General features: G+C 39.9%; 1 protein-coding gene across 19 annotated transcripts in view; it reads right to left on the reverse strand.

Annotated features, from left to right (window-relative positions):
- The window catches only part of STAU1 (staufen double-stranded RNA binding protein 1), a 61,741-nt gene that overhangs the window by 39,111 nt on the left and 3,747 nt on the right, over positions 1-18,883 (reverse strand). For 5 of the 19 annotated variants that reach the window (XR_009497031.1, XM_025001308.2, XM_025001307.2 and 2 more), the window contains exons 2-4: positions 11,924-11,998; positions 3,622-3,910; positions 1,839-1,963 (exon numbers count right to left, since the gene is read on the reverse strand). The exons of 3 other annotated variants lie outside the window; for them this stretch is intronic. Coding sequence is in view for 9 of the 16 variants with exons in the window: in XM_025001308.2 (XP_024857076.1) it covers positions 1,839-1,963; positions 3,622-3,826 (330 nt within the window). In the remaining 7 variants the exon portion in view is untranslated. Of the gene's footprint in view, positions 1-1,838; positions 1,964-3,621; positions 3,911-11,923; positions 11,999-12,254; positions 12,384-18,883 lie in introns of all 19 variants that reach the window. 11 more of the 19 variants (XM_025001317.2, XM_025001314.2, XM_059893078.1 and 8 more) reach the window with 6 other exon arrangements.

The following is an 18,883-nucleotide window of genomic DNA, read 5'->3' on the forward strand; positions in this document are numbered from 1 at the left end:
TTAAAGAATCCTTCACCCTCCTTGAAATATTAGGGGTCTCCTGTATTTATGTTGCAGTTTATAAAGTTACTCATTAAAGCACCGTAGCATGAACTCAAAACCCTGGCTGGCACGAGAAGTCAAACAGCAGAAGCAGCCTGCAATGCTGTGCAGCCCCTCAGTCATTTTCGTGACCCTTTCACAGAAACACATCGAAGGGGTAAAACGCTGTAAGACAGAAAAGAGTTGATTTCACGGTCAGTCTTGCCTTTCTCCACGACTGTCCCGATGGTGCTGCGGCCATGCTGCTGCCTTCTGTGTGGAGGGGCAGTGGTGAGGTTAGATCTCAGTTCAGACAGAATTAAAAGTACACCAGACCTCTGACTTTTTAAATAGTCTAATAATCATCTAGGAGGGAATAAAATTTTCTCTTTGAACTTGTAGGCAAAAAAAAAAAAAAAAAAAAGCAGCTACAGACTGAACACACAGCCAAATTACCTAAAAGGTACCAAAGTTCAAGTGAGACAGTACGTATTTCCAAAAATATCAAAAACAGTTAATAAAGGGAATCCCAAAGTTAAGATCTGCAAAAAAAATCCTGTAGAAGAAACAGAACAGTTACCAAAAAATTGGCTAATTGCCTTTTAAAAGTAAAGAAATATTTCAAATATAATTATGCTTTAGAATAATATTAAAACTACCTTCATGAGAGTGGGAAATTTCTGTTTTTCTTAAATGTATAATTGCTTAATTGTAATAGCTACCATTTCTCAAGCATTTACTATGTGCCAGACACTGCACTCCACACTTTGACATATATTCTCACAATAGACCTATCAGGTAGGTACTATTATCTCCATTTTACAGATGAGGAAACAGAGTTTCAAAAAAAGTAGTAACCTGCACAAGGTCACCCAGTTAGTAAGAAGCTAAGATTCAAACCCAGATCTGCCTGACTCCAAAGGCAACTAACCAAAATGTGCTACCCTATGGGGCCTGTTCATAATTGTGGTCAATGCTACTTTTAGTCCAAGAAAAAAGAGAAACTTGGTATCATTCAAGGCTTGAGGTTTGCATGTCAGGAAAACTGAGGCACAAAGAGACAAACAACTCATCCTTATAAAACTGTATTATCTTACTTCAAGGCTAGAATCAGAAATAGGCCTAATTCCTTCTCTCTCATACTGTAGTTGCAAAAGATAAAACCAGATACACAAACATTTAGGGTCCAAGCACATTAGCACAGATATCAAGCAAGCTTAAAAGTCTGAACTCCTGAATAACAAATAGTAAAAATTCAAATTGCAGTCAGTCTTTCATCCTTTAAGGTGACAGTGACAAGGGAACCTGAAATCAGAGATAATCCCATGTACTCACAAGGAGATTAATTTCCACCTCTCACATTCAAACCTTGTATCTGATTCTGAACAAGAAGCAACACTGATTTCCCATTCACCTCCTCTCCCTGCCCGGACCTAAGGTACCTATGCATGTGCAAACGAACAGGAAAGGAGCCAGACGGAGGCTGCAGCCAGGAGGCCCAGAGCCCGGAAAACTCACAGGAAACCATTCACAGGTGCTTGGGACTTGTCTTGATTCAGAATCCTAAACAACCACAAGCTAACTGAAGTTTTAAAAGCCAAATATCCCCCAGAGAAGCATCTCTTTTGTTTGACCCACTCTGCAAGGATGGAAAAAAGAAGTGACTCGCCCAAAATCTATACTTCTGCATCTCTTTAAAACCACCTCAGCAGTTTCAAATATGTGTTTTGAATCACTGCATCACTTGCAACTGTATGAAAAGAAAGAAAACATTCCTAGTGGGTTATAAATGCACAAGCAGTATGGACAATATTTACCTTACAGTGAGCTGGACCTTGCTCACGCAAAAGCTTATACTCAGGCTGAATCTTGTTGAAACGGGCTAACTCATTCACAAGACACATTGGGGTTTTCTCTTTAGGGTGTGCCATGTTAGAAGGAACTGAAAAATAATGTGAGAGCATTGACGTCAACTAGCAGTGTTAGAGACGGCGGCTCTCCAGGGCTACGAAGAGAGGGAAAACAAACGCAACGTCTAATGATTTAGAGCCAACAGCAATGCAAAACTGCAAACCACACTGAGGGCACGTATCTGAAGACACAGCTGGGATCTTTTCTGAACCAGTTGAAGTCAGGTAACCTAGGAGGGGGTGTGTCTTCAAAAGAGAGAGAACAGAAAACACAGGAATAACTAAACCATGGCAAGCACACAAGATTTGAAATCGGATGAGGGACTGCTATTATAACCAAGGGAATAACAATGAGGTCTTTTGAGCAGAGACACATACACACACTGGTTACTACAACAGTTGTCAGCTGTACCCTGTTCATTATTTCACAAAACGCAATATGCCAATACCATTTCTCAAACGACTGTCTTTTTCCAAATAGTTAACTTCTCCTTCCTGGGACATCTTCTCGTCTTATCTCCAGAGGCTGCCATCCTCAGACTTTACCTATCTTTAATAATTATGTAAGTAAAATAAAATGGTCTTGGAGGGCGGGAGTTTTATAAAGTCAACAAAATGTGGATATAAGAACACATTAGAAGAGACAGCAATTAAATCCCAGAGGACTGAACTAGTCCGTGCCATTGCCTATTAAGATGGTTTTCAAATGGCAAACAGGGGGAACCCTGAGCCTCTAGGGGACTGTGACAAGTCAAGAACGCCACCTGGGGAGCTGGTCCAAGAAGTCCAGAGGCAGCAGCGTGACCGAGTCTGTGCAGCGGAGAGTGGGACGAGCTGAAACCCTAAGGAGAGAGGTACAAAGGAAGGAAGCGAGAGGATGGAGGAGGAAATGCAAGGGAGATGTCAGGCATCAAGGGCCGCGAAGAGCTTATTATAAGGCGACTCCAGTACAGAGACACCTGTGTGGACACCCCCGTTAACTAGCTTTGCAACTTGGGATGAGGAGAGGGGGAGATATGGGGAGCAGAATATTGTTTTTAAGGGTTATTTCCCCAGGGGTTCCAAGTCTTTTCCAATCCATGGATATTTTTATTTCATTTTTGTTTTCCTAATATTCAAATTTGAGGCCTTCCTTTTTAAACATCTCTGCTGCTTTGTTCAATTTCTCTTTGGCCCTCACTGTGATTTCTCAACCACCTCTGGATGGCAATTTAAACTTAGTCAAAATAAAAATTAGCAAATGCCAACACATTCTTCTGTATCCCAAAATCTGGCTGTCCCCTTGCTTGGGATAAATCTTACAGACCTCCAAAAAGGGTACTTACAGCTACAAATCAGTTCTGGGAAATCATTTTAACAGCAGAATTTTCCCATATAACAATGAATATCCCAAGTGGTATTTATTGCTCAATTTTTTTCTGCCAGCTACCAGTTTATAACAGAGTAGGCTTTACAGTTTGGTTTCCAATTTTCTCCTTACACTTTGAAATAGTCTGTAAAAGGCCTCTATTGAGCCAGTATATTATCAAGTGTGTTTTATATCTGATATAAAGAAGTGTGGGCAGTATACTTTCTCCTGCTTCTTGAAGGTAAATGTGCAAGAGCTCCCTGTATCTGCAATCTACTTATCAGGTCAGCAAACAGGCTAAGAAAACATTTGAAACAGAAGACACTTGGATCACACGCTTACCTGCAGCTGCACTGGTGGAGGTAAGAGATGCAGAGGGTAAAGCAGAGTTTTGAATAGGTCTACCTGCATTTTCAGAGGGCAGAGAGCTAGCAGTAGAAGGAATACTCATCAAAGGCTGTGAGAGAAGAGACTGGTTCTTGTTCAGTATTTGGCTCCCTGAGAGAGCAGCAGATGGGTTCTGAACTTGCACTTGAACTTGAGACATGGTCACTTTCAACAAAAGTGAACAACTGCAGGTAAACAGCTTTCAGTGCAGGTTAATTCAGTGCTATGAAGTCTAAAGTTCTACCTGAAAGTTGTAAGGGAAAGAAAATAAAAAGATAAATTATAGAAGAGATATGTAATTGCCAATATTCAGTCAAAAACTGGTGTCACCTACTCAAGTATGAAAACAGCCCGTTCAGTCTGTAACTGTGATGTACAGTAAGATTCACTAGCTTTGTGAATTTCTCATAGTGCTTTTTCCCCCAGAGTGTTTTAAAATGACTTACAACACCCACATACCCTGCACGCTCATTTTACAAAGACTATCGGCAGGGTACAATAATACTTATTGTTGAATACTAAGAATTATAAACTATAGCCTGCATTAAAAAATCAAATTAAAAACATGAAGAGCTTTTCCACTGAATATGGGATATGGTAAAGGTTTCTGGGCTCAAAATGATAAGAAACTGAAAGTAAACTGGGTTTGTAACACCATTACTGGTGAACGTAAACACGGCTTCCATTTTTTGGCCATGAGCTCAGAATGGCACCTCTGGAGCTCTCCTTTAAGTTGACTGAAGAAAGAGAATTAATTCCTCCTTTTTGCCATTTCTTTTTCCTTATGATGATAAAAGACCTTTTTGTTCCCTGTAAGGTTTGTTTGAGATAGTCTCATTTATTTACAGATTCCAAACAAGAATTGTTGCACCCACAACCATGCTCATGGATCCTCAGAATAGCAAAGAACATTCTATAGTATGTTTATTATTAAAAGCAAAAGTGGAGAAGATGCAGAAGAGAGGAACAGATTTCAGGCTGACAATTTTACTAGTGTGGCTTGTGAAGGGAACAGAGAAGATTTTTATTGTATCTTGTAAGTTCCAAAGGTATTAATTCTAAATACATTTAAATTTCTGCACCAGTCAAAAATAAGGACAGTTCTGCTCATTTTCATGGCCATCGTTCAAAAAGCTGAAAATGTTTAAGCAAATCAAAAGTACTCAAAAATAACCATTAAGCAACAAAGAACAGAAAAAGCCAAGCAAGGCAGAAACCAGCAAACTAACAAATTAGAAGTTCTACTATAAAGTAATTTGTTACTTTCGTTTTTTGTTAAGTCTCAAAATGATTTTTAATTAAAGCCAAACCTCTACAAACAGATGAATGACCAAAGCACGTAAGTTACTTGAAGTCTTGGAACACCCTCCCTTGTGGACAGCAAAGTGAAAAAGTGAAGTTGCTCAGTTGTGTCTCCATGGACTGTATGGACTGTGTGACCCCATGGACTGTACCCTGCCAGGCTCCTGTGCGTGGGATTTTCCAGGCAAGAATACTGAAGCAGGTTGCTCCTGCTCTTCTCCAGGAGATCTTCCTAACCCAGGGATCAAATCCTGGTCTCCCCCCGCACTGCAGGCAGACTCTTTACCATCTAAGCCACCAGGGAAGCCCTTTGCAGAGAGCAAAAAGGACTACAAAACTCAAAACAAGGCAAAAATCAGAAACAAAAGCACCTTGGCTAAACTATGACTTTGGTTAGTAACAGGCATAAATACTACCTTACACGACACAATTCTCCAACATTACAGTTGTTTCCTGTCTACTTTTGAAATCAGAACAAAATAACAGAGGAGATGCACTGAAGATTTGGGTACTGGTCTTAGCAGACAAGTTGCCAGTGTCAAGCAACAAGTCCAAAACCTTTTAGAAGGCAGCTATGACCTCCTTTCATTGTTCAATCAGCTGCCAAAATATAAATATTTCTCTCTCAATCTTCCCCTCCTGCTCTTATTCATTCTCTCCCTCTCTCTCAACTCTGTCCTGACGGCATTTTTCTACCCTCCCGTGCAAAAAAAAAAAAAAAACCACTGAGAGTTGTACTCACAACTTCACAACACCAACCACAGATCACAGGTCCAAACATAAGCCAAAAGCACAGTGTTTGCTCCAGAGTCTACCCGCATCCCAGAAAATGAAAGTGAAGTCGCTCAGTCGTGTCTGACTCTTTGAGACCCCGTGGACTGTAGCCCACCAGGCTCCTCCGTCCATGGGATTCTCCAGCCAAGAATATTGGAGTGGGTTGCCATTTCCTTCTCCAGGGAATCTTCCCGATCCAGGGAAGCAACCCAACTCTGCCCTGGGTGGCTCTTGAGAGTCTGAGACTGAATGAACTAAATTTAGAAAGGGTGGGGCCCAAAGGGATCTTTGTTGGCTAGCTTCTTTACAGCAGGCCCACTGCCAGCATTTCCAATGACAGGCATAAATTCATAGGTTTGCTAGAAGTTGAGAAATGAAACAAACAGGATATTAATTAAGACTGCCCCAAAAATGCTAACCTCAGGTACACCTGGAGGAGTTTTATCTTTCAAACAACTGGTTGAAATAAGTAGTTCAAAACTGTAGACAGAAAATATTTTAAACCCTAATAAGGCTCTATGTTTTATAATTTTTTAGTTTGCAATATGGCCAATAAAAATTCAGCACAGTACTCCTTTTAAGTCATTTACTAATTTAACTTTCCTATGTGTTTTTAAGCCTGAAAATAGAATCTAAAGAAATAGTTTTAAAGAGGCAATTTTGCTCCCCAAGGGCACCTGACAGTATCTGGAGACATCATTTGGCCGTCACGTCCGGGAAATGGGAGAACCTACTGGTGATCCAGTGGGGAGAGGAGCAAGGGTGCCATTTCTAGCACATACATATGCATTCACAGAGCAGAACCCTACTCATGTATGAAGGAGCTCATATTCTCAGAGAGGAAAGAAAACCCCTTTTCATCTCAAAAGGCCCTGAAATACTGATGCTAATATGTTACCCAAACAGATGCTCTTCCCCTAAGAGAAGTCAGGCAGCTACAAATAAAGCTTTTCACTACTGCCATCTATATAGTTCACGGAAGCATTCAGGGGGATCACAGAATTTCAGAGATATTATTTCCGCATAAATTAAGAACCTTTTGCTCAACCATACTGAGATTAAATCCTTAAATGAAAACTTACACTTTCCTTTACACTTGTCTTTAAGCATTGTTTTCCATCAGATAAATTAGGGACTTAAAAGAGATGTAAATGCTTTATTAGAGTCTTCTTACAGAAGAAGAGTATTTCACACACAGGAAAATTAGGTTGAAAAGTTTAAAACACAAAGACTCCAGTTTTCCCTGAGGCTGGAAACACTTTTGACTGTGAAGCCTGTGTTGTGCTGTTTCCCTGCCTCCTGCCTCCAGCACAGATGAGAACCGTTCATCTACTGATTTTTTCCTCTAATTGGGGAGCTTGAGATACCAACTCAAGAAACCATTTTCATCCTGTTCTCAAATCCTAAATTTATGGAATGCAAATAAAGGACTACAACATTGTGAGTGGTGAGATGACAAGAGTTATGGGTACCTCTTTTTAAAAAATTCCTAATTCCAAGTCCCCCCAGATCCTAACTTGGGCCTGGCGACATAAAAATCTCATAAAAAACAGTCTCACCTGGCAATTTCCACTTTACAAGTGTCAAGTACTTTTTAATGGGTTGCAGTAAGGGGAATATGGGCACATTATAAAAGCATTTTGAAAAATTGTACATGATGTGCTAAAAAGTGATCAGGCACAAAATGCACATTCCTAACTCAGCCAATGAATCTACCAAAACTGGGCCATACTGAGTGCACAGCCTGAGTGACTTAATACACAAAAAGGCAGACCCTTCTAGAAACAGTTTACAGAACCACCTACAGTACTGCTTAGTACCAATCCCTTTCAACTAACAGACTACTAAACTGTGCAGTATGAAACATCTACTTCAGCAATTATGGGAAAACATCATTTCTATTACTAATACCCATTTTTTAACAGCGTTAACACATAAGTGTCCATACTTTTGTGCAATCTACACATCATTCCCTTTTGTAATAAGTGATGTTTCCAAACAAGATGTATTTTTTAAAAAAAGGAAGGAAGGAAAGAAAAAGAAAAGAAAAAAGTCATCCCAATTCTGGACAAGCTTTTAAAAGCCAAAACACCGCACTAAGTATTTCCCCTTCTTGCCTTTATTATTAGGTTAGTGCAAAAGTAATTGCAATTTTGCCCTGTTAAACCCTGCCATTTGATACTGGAAATGCATCCTTAAATGTGGTTATGTTGTATTAATATATCATTTTAATGCACATTTCTCACTTTTTTTTTCGAACGACATTATTTGCTATTTATTTTATATTTAGACTATGGAAATGATGTTAGACAAACAGCAAATTCGAGCAAGTTTTAATTCAAGTTCAAAGTGAGTTGTAAAGCAGTGGAGACAACTCACAACATCAACAACACATTTGGCCCAGGAATTGCTAATGAACATACAGTGCAGTGATGGTTCAAGAAGTTTTGCAAAGGAGATGAGAGCTTTGAAGATGAGTGTAGTGGACGGCCATCAGAAGCTGACGATGACCAACTGAGAGCAATCATCAGAGCTGATACTCTTATAACTACACAAGAGGCTGCAAAGAACTCAACGTCTACCATCTACAGCCATTCAGCATTTGAAGCAAATTGGAAGGGTGAAAAAACTCAGTAAGTGGGTGCCTTGTGGGCTGACCAGAAATAAAAAATCGTTCGGAAGTGTCATCTTCTCTTGCTCTACGCCAACGACAAACCATTTCTCGATCAGATCGTAACATGCGACGAAAAGTGTCATTAAATAAATTTGTCATTTTATATGACAACTGGCGATGACCAGCTCAGTGGCTGGACTGAGAAGCAGCTCCAAATCACTTCCTAAAGCCAAAGCTGCACCAGAGAAAGGTCATGGTCACTGTTTGGTGGTCTGCTGCCTGTCTGATCCACTACAGCTTTCTGTATGTTCAGCAAATTGATGAGATGCACCAAAAACTACAATGCCTGCAGCTGGTATTGGTCAACAGAAGGGCCCAATTCTTTTCCACAACATCCAATCGCACGTCGCACAACACTTCAAAAGTTGAATGAATTGGGCTACAAAGTTTTGCCTCCTCCATCATATTCACCTGACCTCTCACCAAACGACTACCACTTCTTCAAGCATCTCGAGAACTTTTTGCAGGAAAAACGCTTCCACAACCAGCAGGAGGCAGAAAATGCTTTCCATGAGTTCGTTGAATCCTGAAGCACAGATTTTTATGCTACAGGAATAAACTAACTTATTTCTCATTGACAAAAATATGTTGATTGTAATGATCCCTACTTTAAGTAACAAAGATGTGTTTGAGCCTAGTTATAGTGATTTAAAATTCACGATCCGAAAAAACCACAATTACTTCTGTGCCAACTTAATAAATCTTACATAGTATGGGTACACAGATATGAAGGATCTGTGCTTCACCATAACACAGCTTTAGCAGTACCAACGGCAATTTTAGGATACATTTATTCACTATTCAACAAAATCTATTAAGCCTCTACTACATGTGAACTCTTCTATGGCAGACTATACATTCTCAAGTGCTAGAACTACTTGTTAAACTTTTCCTCAAAGACACAAGAAGAGCTCTTTAAGCAACATCTATTAATCTGTTCTCTACAGCTTCTGAGAGGCTTTACTTAGAGCAACTTCGTCAACAACAACAAAAAGTTAAGGAACAAACCACTTTTCCTATAAAAGTCTTGAAATATACCTAAAATACCCACATCATTCCCTTACATCCAACAGGTTACTTCCAAGATCCTTCTCCCAGACATCTTTCTAGCTGCAATGAGGTTACACAGTTTTCTGCAAGTGAACTCACTCCCCCAACCACCACTTCACCCTACCTTCACCTCCCCTCCAGCAGCATCCTCCACCCCCTACCCCCCAAAGACAGCACTTCACTGACTCCAAAGGTTATCCAAACACCCGTAGGCAGAGCACCAGAAGCACAGAAACACGGCAGTCATTATCATCCTACATAATCATTTCCAAAAAGACAATGTCAATGTCAAGCAAATAATGTTCAACAACAGGCCCATATACCAAATCACACAATAATAAAAGGTTCTTCAAAAGAAACATGACTGAACTACTTAAGAGGAAAAAGAGAGAGAGACAGCAATGTACTTGGTGCCCAGGAGAAAGACACAGGACAAACAGCCATGCTGAGGCACAATCACTTGCAAGGCAATAAAGTGAGCCAAAAATAACGCCTGGAAACCCAGACTCGTCAAGACCTTTGCACCCAATACAAGAGCCTGACTGCAGCCCTCACACAGTTGGCCCAATGCCATGTGGGCAGTGGGCAACTCTCTTTCCACACAAATGTAACCACTGGGTAGTCCATTTAAAGAAATACTTCCTAAAAGAGAATTCATTATTAATTGTTTATCACAGAAAAGCTATCACACCATACCGTAGGCTAAAGTGAAAAAAAAAAAAAAAAGATTTCGTTCTGCAGCCTAGCAAGTTGCAAATCTTTCTTTTCTAGGCTTGAAACCTTATCAAGAGCTCCCCGCCCCGCCAATCTCCCTTCTTCTAGAAGAAACTCTTAAAAATAACACAAATACATTATTTCTGTAAATACGGAAGTGGGTTTGAGAGGTTGGTATGTTTTTTTGGCTACGCAGCACAGCTTGTGGGATCTTCTATAATTCACTGACCAGCAGCTGAACCGGACCCTCGGTAGTGAAAGCAAGGAGTTCTAACCACTGGACCACCAGGGCATTCCCAAAATGGAAATGTTTTTAAATCAAAATATCCATCTGTGATTCGCTGGAGATTTGTAAGAGTAGTACTGTGTACCATATCTTGAATAAGAAGGGGCTTGGTTCAACTCCGTTAACTGGCTTTTCCTTTCAGAGAAGAGAAATTGTAGACTGTAGCCCTGTGCCATCTACCTAGAAACACAACAGCATTTACCACCATCTTCAGGCAAAACGGACCAGTGCCAAGACTTACGCTTCTAAGAAACCGGCCTTGCTGTTAAGGCTGTGTGCTCAGTTGTGTCCAACTCCTTGTAACTTTATAGACTGCAGCCCACCAGACTTCCTCTGACCATGTAATTTTCCAGGCAAGAATACTGAAGTGGGTTGCCATTTCCTTCTCCAGGGGGCCTTCCCGACCCAGGGATTGAACCCGTGTCTCCTGCATTGGTAGGTGGATTCTTTACCACTGAGCCACCTGGGAAGCCCTTTGCTGCTAAGTAGCAACCAACAATGTTAAATCAGATCAAACTTTTGAGTTGTAGCTTTCAGTTCTACTCCCAACTCAGACCGCAATTCTATGTCCAGCTCCTGGCAATCCACTGCTTGCTTGCCTCGGTTTGCCCAAAGTGCCACGTAAAGGCTCTCTGACAAAGCCTCAGCTGTAGTGATCTGAAAGCTACAACCCTGATGGGATCCTGAGGCACTGTAACAGTTACTCAGTTCTTTGAAAAGAAAAGTATTTTACAAATTCAGTGTGTTGAGTGCATATATATCCATTTCCCTGGGCTTTGTATAACAGTTTCTTTTGCATCAATTTCCTCATTCCCAAGGAAAGCAAGGGCTCACTTGTCTCCTAATCGCCACCTCAGAGAGAGGGTGTTGATGATGGGCTTCCAGCTCTTAGAGGGAGACTGCTACAGAGCACAGAGCAGGGCCAGTGCTTGCAGTGTGTTTTGCAGTCTCCTCATCAAGGACTGTAAAATCCTGAACATGCTTACTGTAAACCTTTTTTGGTTGAGACAATCAAAAGCAGCCAGTGGGAAATGGAATTTGTTTTCATTCACAATAGAAAATGATGCTGAATTATTCCCACCAGCTTAAAAACCAAGTTTAGCAAAAATCAAAGGCAAATCTCTAAATAAATCTCTAAATCAAAGGCAAACTCAATAAAGTTTCTATAACCAAGATGCTATGTTTAATGCCGCTTCAGTGGTCAATTTTCATGTCTCTACATTTAAAGTACATGGTAGGGCTGGCTAGAAGGTTTTACATTATTTCAACAATTTCCCCTGTATTTACTTTTGAATTAAATCCTAAAAGTAAAAAGAAATCAAACTACATAAAGTTTCTTCTGTTTCTCTAATATTATAGCCAGAAGTAAAAGCCATTTGCCATATAAATCACCGAAGAATTCAAAAACATTATAGATTATGAACAAGCCTGAAATTATACAGCCAAACTATGCATACCTTAAAAACAAGTGCTTCAGCAACAATGTCGTTTTGGTTCAGTTCTGAGAGGTTAGTTACGTGGTTAGGAAACTCCTGGAAAATAAGAAAGCATGGTACTTTACTAGAGTCAATCTTTTTCTGAAAACAAAGATATATATTGCTGAATTTACCAGGAAGCTTCTGAAAGCGTGAAGTCAAGGCTTGCAGCAGCACACTGTAGCGTCTACTAGAAGACACACCTGCCTGGGAGCCGACTGGGTGCAAAGCGCGTCGCAGACACAGACATAAGGGACAACAGAAATGTCCTTCTTAAGCCTTAATTACTTCCTGCTAAGCGAACTATGAATACCTCGGAAATTAATTTTTTAAAAGGAACTCAAGGGAACTCCCTGGTGGTCCAGCAGTTGGGGCTCCACTGTTTCAGCGCCTAGGGCACGGGCTCAATCGATTGCTCACTGGGGATGTAAGATCCTTCAAGCTGCATGGTGTGGCCGAAAAGGAAAAAAAGGATCCAGACATAAAATATTTTCCAACCACACAAGTCTGATTTTTAAATTTGCAGCCCCCCTCTTTTAACTACTGGTTAAATACTTTAGGGCATAAATGTCCTTACCATACGCTTGATGATGCAAATGCAATTACATGGGAAAATTTACAAAAAGGCACTCTGTACACAAGTATTCTTATATTAAACTGCAAAATATGAAAAAACACATTACCTCTAGTAAATCTAAAACCATAATCATTCTTTAGGACTGGATTTCAGGTAACATAAGAGTTTAACTCTCAAACTCCCAAGTCTCATTTACCTAGCGGCTCCTCCTCTTTAAATGGCCAATAGTCAGTAACAAACAGAATTCCTTACCTTGAGATGCTTTTTGCATTCTTACAACATAAAATAATTTTAATGTTGCTCATTTCAATTACACACTGCTACTGTGATTAATAAGCAATAAAAAGTAGCTTTGCTGTCCAACTAATTTCAGAAATAAAATCATGAGTTCTAATGTTCTACAGTATTTTAACAACCCAAGTTCTTCCTGTAAATAGTATACTACACTAACAATTTTCCAATCTAGAACCCTACTGTTCCACAATCTTGCCCATTCAAAGACTAGCATGAATGGAACTGAAAAGGCCTGTGCAGAGCCCAAACAGGTGTCTAAGGCCACCTAACAGAGCCTGTGCCTTTGATCAATGGGGCTTTCCTCAATCCAAGCCCATCTAAATCTATGCTGAATGCTTTTGGTAGGTTTGGTTTTCCAGCCCAAACCTGAAGTTAAAAAACTAAAATGGGGGATTTCCCTGGTGGTCCAGTGGCTGGGACTCCGTGCTCCCGATGCAAGAGCCCTGGGTTTGATCCCTGGTTGGAGAACTAGATCCCACATGCCTCCACTAAGAATTCACACATTTCAACGAAAGGTCCCGCATGCTGCAACTAACACTTAGCACAGCCAAATAAATTAATTAATTTTTAAAAAATTCAAATGGAATAAAGCAGCTGCTATTAATAGATTCAGAAAACAGTGAGAAACACCTGCCAGCAACTTAACAGCAAGGAAAATAGGGGTGGGGGGAGGGCAGTCTACAACCACCTGGATTTCAAATGTCTCAACACATGTAAGTGATAGCTGAGATTCACATACACATTCACATTTCCATGAGCAAACTTTTTCTTTAAATCCCCAACCATTTCCAAAGCCAACATGGTTATTATCCGTGTATGTTTATAGCATTCACGCCAAGAAGCAGCAGAGAAGACTATAGGTTAAGCCCAACTCCCTTTCTTTCCCACTCAAGAAACACACTAGAATGCAAGAGAGTGAATTAAACTCACTGTTGTGTTCAACTCAACAAGTACTTCCTGAACACCCACTACATTGTAGGCACTATTCTGGGCACTAGGGAGAGAGGAGTACACAAGTTCTTGTCCTCACGGACTCCACATTTGTATAGGAACAACCTTGAACCCACACAAATTTAAATAAATAATTTACTGCTGCTAAGTCGCTTCAGTCGTTTCCGACTCTGTGCGACCCCATAGACGGCAGCCCACCAGGCTCCGCTGTCCCTGGGATTCTCCAGGCAAGAACACCGGAGTGGGTTGCCGTTTCCTTCCCCAATGCATGAAAGGGAAAAGTGAAAGTGAAGTCGCTCAGTCGTATCCGACTCTTAGCGACCCCATGGACTGCAGCCTAACAGGCTCCTCCGTCCATGGGATTTGCCAGGCAAGAGTACTGGAGTGGGCTGCCATTGCCTTCTCCAAATAATTTACAGTAGCATTTTAATTAGTAGTAACATCATTTGTAATACACATTACCTCATCACTAAAGAAGACACAACAAAACATAAAAGGCACTCTGGCTGCAAGACACTGATGTAGGATAAGGCAGACTAGCTATTACAGGGCTGTTTGGGTGAGGTACAGAAACCTGTTTTTTTTTAACAGCTTGATTACAGCTCAGAATTTTATTTGGTAAACAAAGGATAGTGCACCCTCAAAGCGTTGAGGGCAGGACAACCCAGAAGGAGTGGCCGAGAAAGCTCTCGACTGGGGATCTGAGGCTGGGTCCCAATTTTGGTGCTCAGCTGAATCATCCTGAGCAACTTACTCTGTAGGCTCAACCTTTTAATATGTTAAATAGAGTTACTGCCACCAATTTCACATGATTAATAAACCATACTCATATTATTCCTGGGTGGATTAACTGGTAATGTAGATGAAATGCTTGTAAATGATGACATGTCACACCAAAGTCAGCTGTTAAACATCACTTTCTTAGGGTACACAGTAACCAACATTATAATACTAATAAATTATGCTTAAGATACATTATTTGAGAAAGAAAAAAATATATAGGACTTTCCTGGGGGTCCAGGGGTTAAGAGTCCACACTTCCACTGCAGGGGGCGTGGATTTGATCCCCGGTTGGGGAACTAAGCTCTCACATGCCTTGTAAACGGGCAAAAAAAGACTGTAACAAACTTAAAAACAACCTCATCCCCTCCAAAAAATTTTTTTACTTTATTCTTTTTTGTTTGGTGTTTAATAAATTCTGAGTTAATAGGGAAAAATAGTTCCCTGAGGCAGTCATCCTCTAACTGTTCCAGACTCTAAAGGTTCATTCTACGACAAACCAAAAGGAAACTTATTTACCTAACCATATTTGACTGTCATCTAGGTAAAGTGTCATGGAGCTTCAAGGAGCAGGTTAAACTGTGCAACAAAGAACATAAGCATCCAAGAATAATCAGACTTATTATTACATATAAATTCTCTGCTAACAGAGGAAAGGACCACCTAGCACTTTATACCAAATCACAATGGCAACGGCAGACAGTGGCCCTATTTGTATCAGGATGGAATCTGCAAGGGTAGAAAATTCATGCCTCAGTTAATTTTAATCTATAGAAAGCATGGACTTCAAAAAAGAAAAAAATGTGCGAGAATTAGACAAGATCTAATGGCACCCCACTCCAGTACTCCTGCCTGGAAAATCCCATGGACGGAGGAGCCTGGAAGGCTGGAGTCCATGGGGTCACTGAGGGTCGGACACGACTGAGCAACTTCACTTTCACTTTTCACTTTCAAGCATTGGAGAAGGAAATGGCAACCCACCCCAGTGTTCTTGCCTGGAGAATCCCAGGGACGGGGGAGCCTGGTGGGCTGCCGTCTATGGGGTTGCACAGAGTCGGACATGACTGACGTGACTTAGCAGCAGGTAGATCCCAAAGCTCCTGCCTGAGAGGAGCTAATACAGTAACCACTTAAGAAGCATTATCTGCTCACTCCCTTCCCAGAAAAGACCTATTTCCAACACCTTTTCCTGATTAATGAGACACACTTACAACACCTTGGTTGAGATTAAACACAGAATGGAAACTCAAATACCATCTCACTAAAACGCCAAAACCAAAGGCACACTTAGTTTCACTGATCTAGCCTTTTAAGATTAGCCATAAGAGATGACGACTGCAGAGTTGGAGAACCAAAGAGGCTTCTCATTCAGGGGATCATCGATTCAAAGAAAGTAAAAAAAAAAAACTGTTTAAGAGGCAGTCCAATACCAAATAGAAAGTTACATTAAATATTCTGAGTACCGTCAGCCAGGAAATGAATGTTAGAAATGGCTGGGAACCAAAGAGGGCAACAGCTCTATAAAGTCAGAGGCTTAGTTAACTCATTTCCAATAAAGCAGAATAACGCGACTCTAAAGAAACCAGTTTTCTTAGCAACAATCTTGTCTATAGTTAATCAATCATTTATAATAAACTTCATGAAGGGAGATTATAGCAATAATTTAGGGAAAGGCTAAGGAAACCTCCTCCTCCCCATTTACTTCTAAGCCCTACCCTCAACCTTTGAAGCAGCCTAACAGTTGATAAGTTGACTGGAGCAATCTATCACAACAAATAAAAGGAAACTGTAAATCCAAGCTACTTCAAGGAAATGACACAGCATTCATTTAAAAGACTGAGTATTACTGAGCCAAACTTTTTCCCGGATTGGTCTAAAGCCTTAGTGAACAAAATTCATCCTAACTGCCCTGGGTGGGAAAACTGGGAAGAAAGCACTGTTGACCGGCAGAATCAATCATCCTAAACAAAAAGCACCTGAGAATAATTAGAGACGGCGTGCTCAGTAGGAGGAGCTCAGGACCCGCTCCAGTACCGGGCCTCCTGGATGGACCTCAGCTATTACAACCCTTCACTGCAAAGGCAGCTCAGGAGGATCAGAAATACAACATAAAGTGTCCACTTCAACCTCTAGCACAAAGGAAGAGCTCAATCAACAGCAGCTTTTATATTATTAAATAAATTCAATCTGACCTTTCAGATTCCTTTGCTGCATCAAGTAACTCTCACCCTGTAATCCTAACCTGGCACATGGTAAGAGCTCAATAAATAGTAGCAAAAATTGTCCAGCAAATTCACTGATCCTGTCCTCAGTCATAAAACATCTATAAATATAAACTTACAGTTACACACCACTTGTAAAAAAAATTTTTTTTTAATGGAAGTAGAGAACATGCTGATTAAAATCAACCCACACTCACTGGGTAACCAACTGTACCGATACCTCAGGTAGACACACAATCTGATGAGCAACCATTTCATTTTGGGAAAAGACCCCAGGGCATTTAAATAGGTTTTCTTAGACTTTGTAGTTCAGCAGACATTTCAAAAGGCCTCTAGGATAAATATGACCTCTATTATATGATAAAACAATTTTCTGTTTTGCTTTCATTACTGTTAAAAACTCACAAAGTCATCACACTTTTCCAAATTAGATTCCAGTTTAAACAGAAGCAGATGGGCTACAGATTTAATATTTAGAAGACCAATTTTTAATTGAAAGCAAATACATTCTTGGATAGATTTTCCTACTTTTGTTTTCAGTAAATATACTTTGAGGGAGTCCCCTGAATATACTCCTTTAACAATTGAACATGTGTTATTTCAGAAAATATAATTAAGTCTGAAGAGAGTTTGCTTCTACCTCCATTTATCTGGTGACACAAATCACTTTACATCAGCCTTATTCACTTCTATGAAATGTACATATTTAAAATAAACAAGCTATTGGCAGTAATTTCCTCATTCTACCATTTTATTAAAATAAATAATTATCTTTGATAGTTCAGAGAATTTTTTAGTTCAGAGCATGAAGCTGTCAGCAAAATATATCCAAGCCATCCATCTGGCAGCATTTGTTAAGATCAACATAGCTGCATATTTATAATCTTACTATCTCCTTATGTGAGAAGAAAGGATCTGATCAACATTACTCAAACTTTATAATACTTGATACATGGATAAGCACATCTTCATGCAAAAAGTTCTTAAAACAATTCCCTTTAGAAAGCAAAGTTCTGGGACTTCCCTGGTGGCCCAGAGGTTAAGATTCTGGTTTTCTTCTTCAGAGGGCACGGGTTCAATCCCTGGTCAGGGAAGTTCTACATGCTGCACAGTGCAGCCAAAAAAATAAAGCAAAGAGTTCTGTAACTAAAATAAAATTTGGAAACAAAAGTCAACAAAGCTCTTGGCTTTCAGGATCAAGGAATACCTTGTAGAATTGTCTCAATTAAGATTAACTCTGGTAGATAATCATGCTGTGTGCTGATATTATAATTTACTTGGAAATGTACTGAAAATAAAGCAGATTAATGAATTAAAAGAGATGGACAGACAGAAATGGCACATGATAAAGCAAATATAGTAAAATAATGGCAGAAAGTAGGTGGTAAATACAGAGGTGTACACTGAAATTCTTGAAACTGTTATATGTGTGAAAAATTTCATAACAAAATGTTATGGAAAAATAACCATAGCAACTAAAATGTCTTCTCATGGTTAAATGTATAAATTATATTTTTTGGAAAAGCATAAATAAAACCTGGTCAAAACCAAGCATTTAAGGAAAAGCCCATGCAGAAAATTCACCAGAAGCATTTTAACTACAAAGGTCTCTGTCACAAGAAGTTAATCTGAAACAATCTGTTACAGATCTAATGTGAAACAAAAATATGCTATAAAATTCTCTAAACTTTTTTTTTAGGTGAATCTGCACCAATATATGGAGAAGGAATTGGCAACCCACTCCAGTGTTCCTGCCTGGAGAATCCCAGGGACGGGGAAGCCTGGTGGGCTGCTGGGGTCGCACAGAGTTGGACACGACTGAAGTGACTTAGCAGCAGCAGCAGCAGCAGCAGCACCAATATAACTTAACAATAGTAGCTTGTGAACTTTACTGATTGAAAAAATAATTTTACACAACAACTCAATGAACACACATATATAATACGTACACATACATAAGGGAAACAAAAGTTCTCTAAATAATTTTGAAGGCCCCAAATCCTATTCTGAGAGAAATAAAGCAACTCCAAAAGCTCTCATTTGAGGGAGAGAAATTAATATTTCCCCAAACTGAGCAATTCTTTGCTACTAAGTAGGACATCAAATATGATCCAGTTT

Source organism: Bos taurus, chromosome 13 (assembly GCF_002263795.3).
Source record: "Bos taurus isolate L1 Dominette 01449 registration number 42190680 breed Hereford chromosome 13, ARS-UCD2.0, whole genome shotgun sequence".
Taxonomy (NCBI): domain Eukaryota; kingdom Metazoa; phylum Chordata; class Mammalia; order Artiodactyla; family Bovidae; genus Bos; species Bos taurus.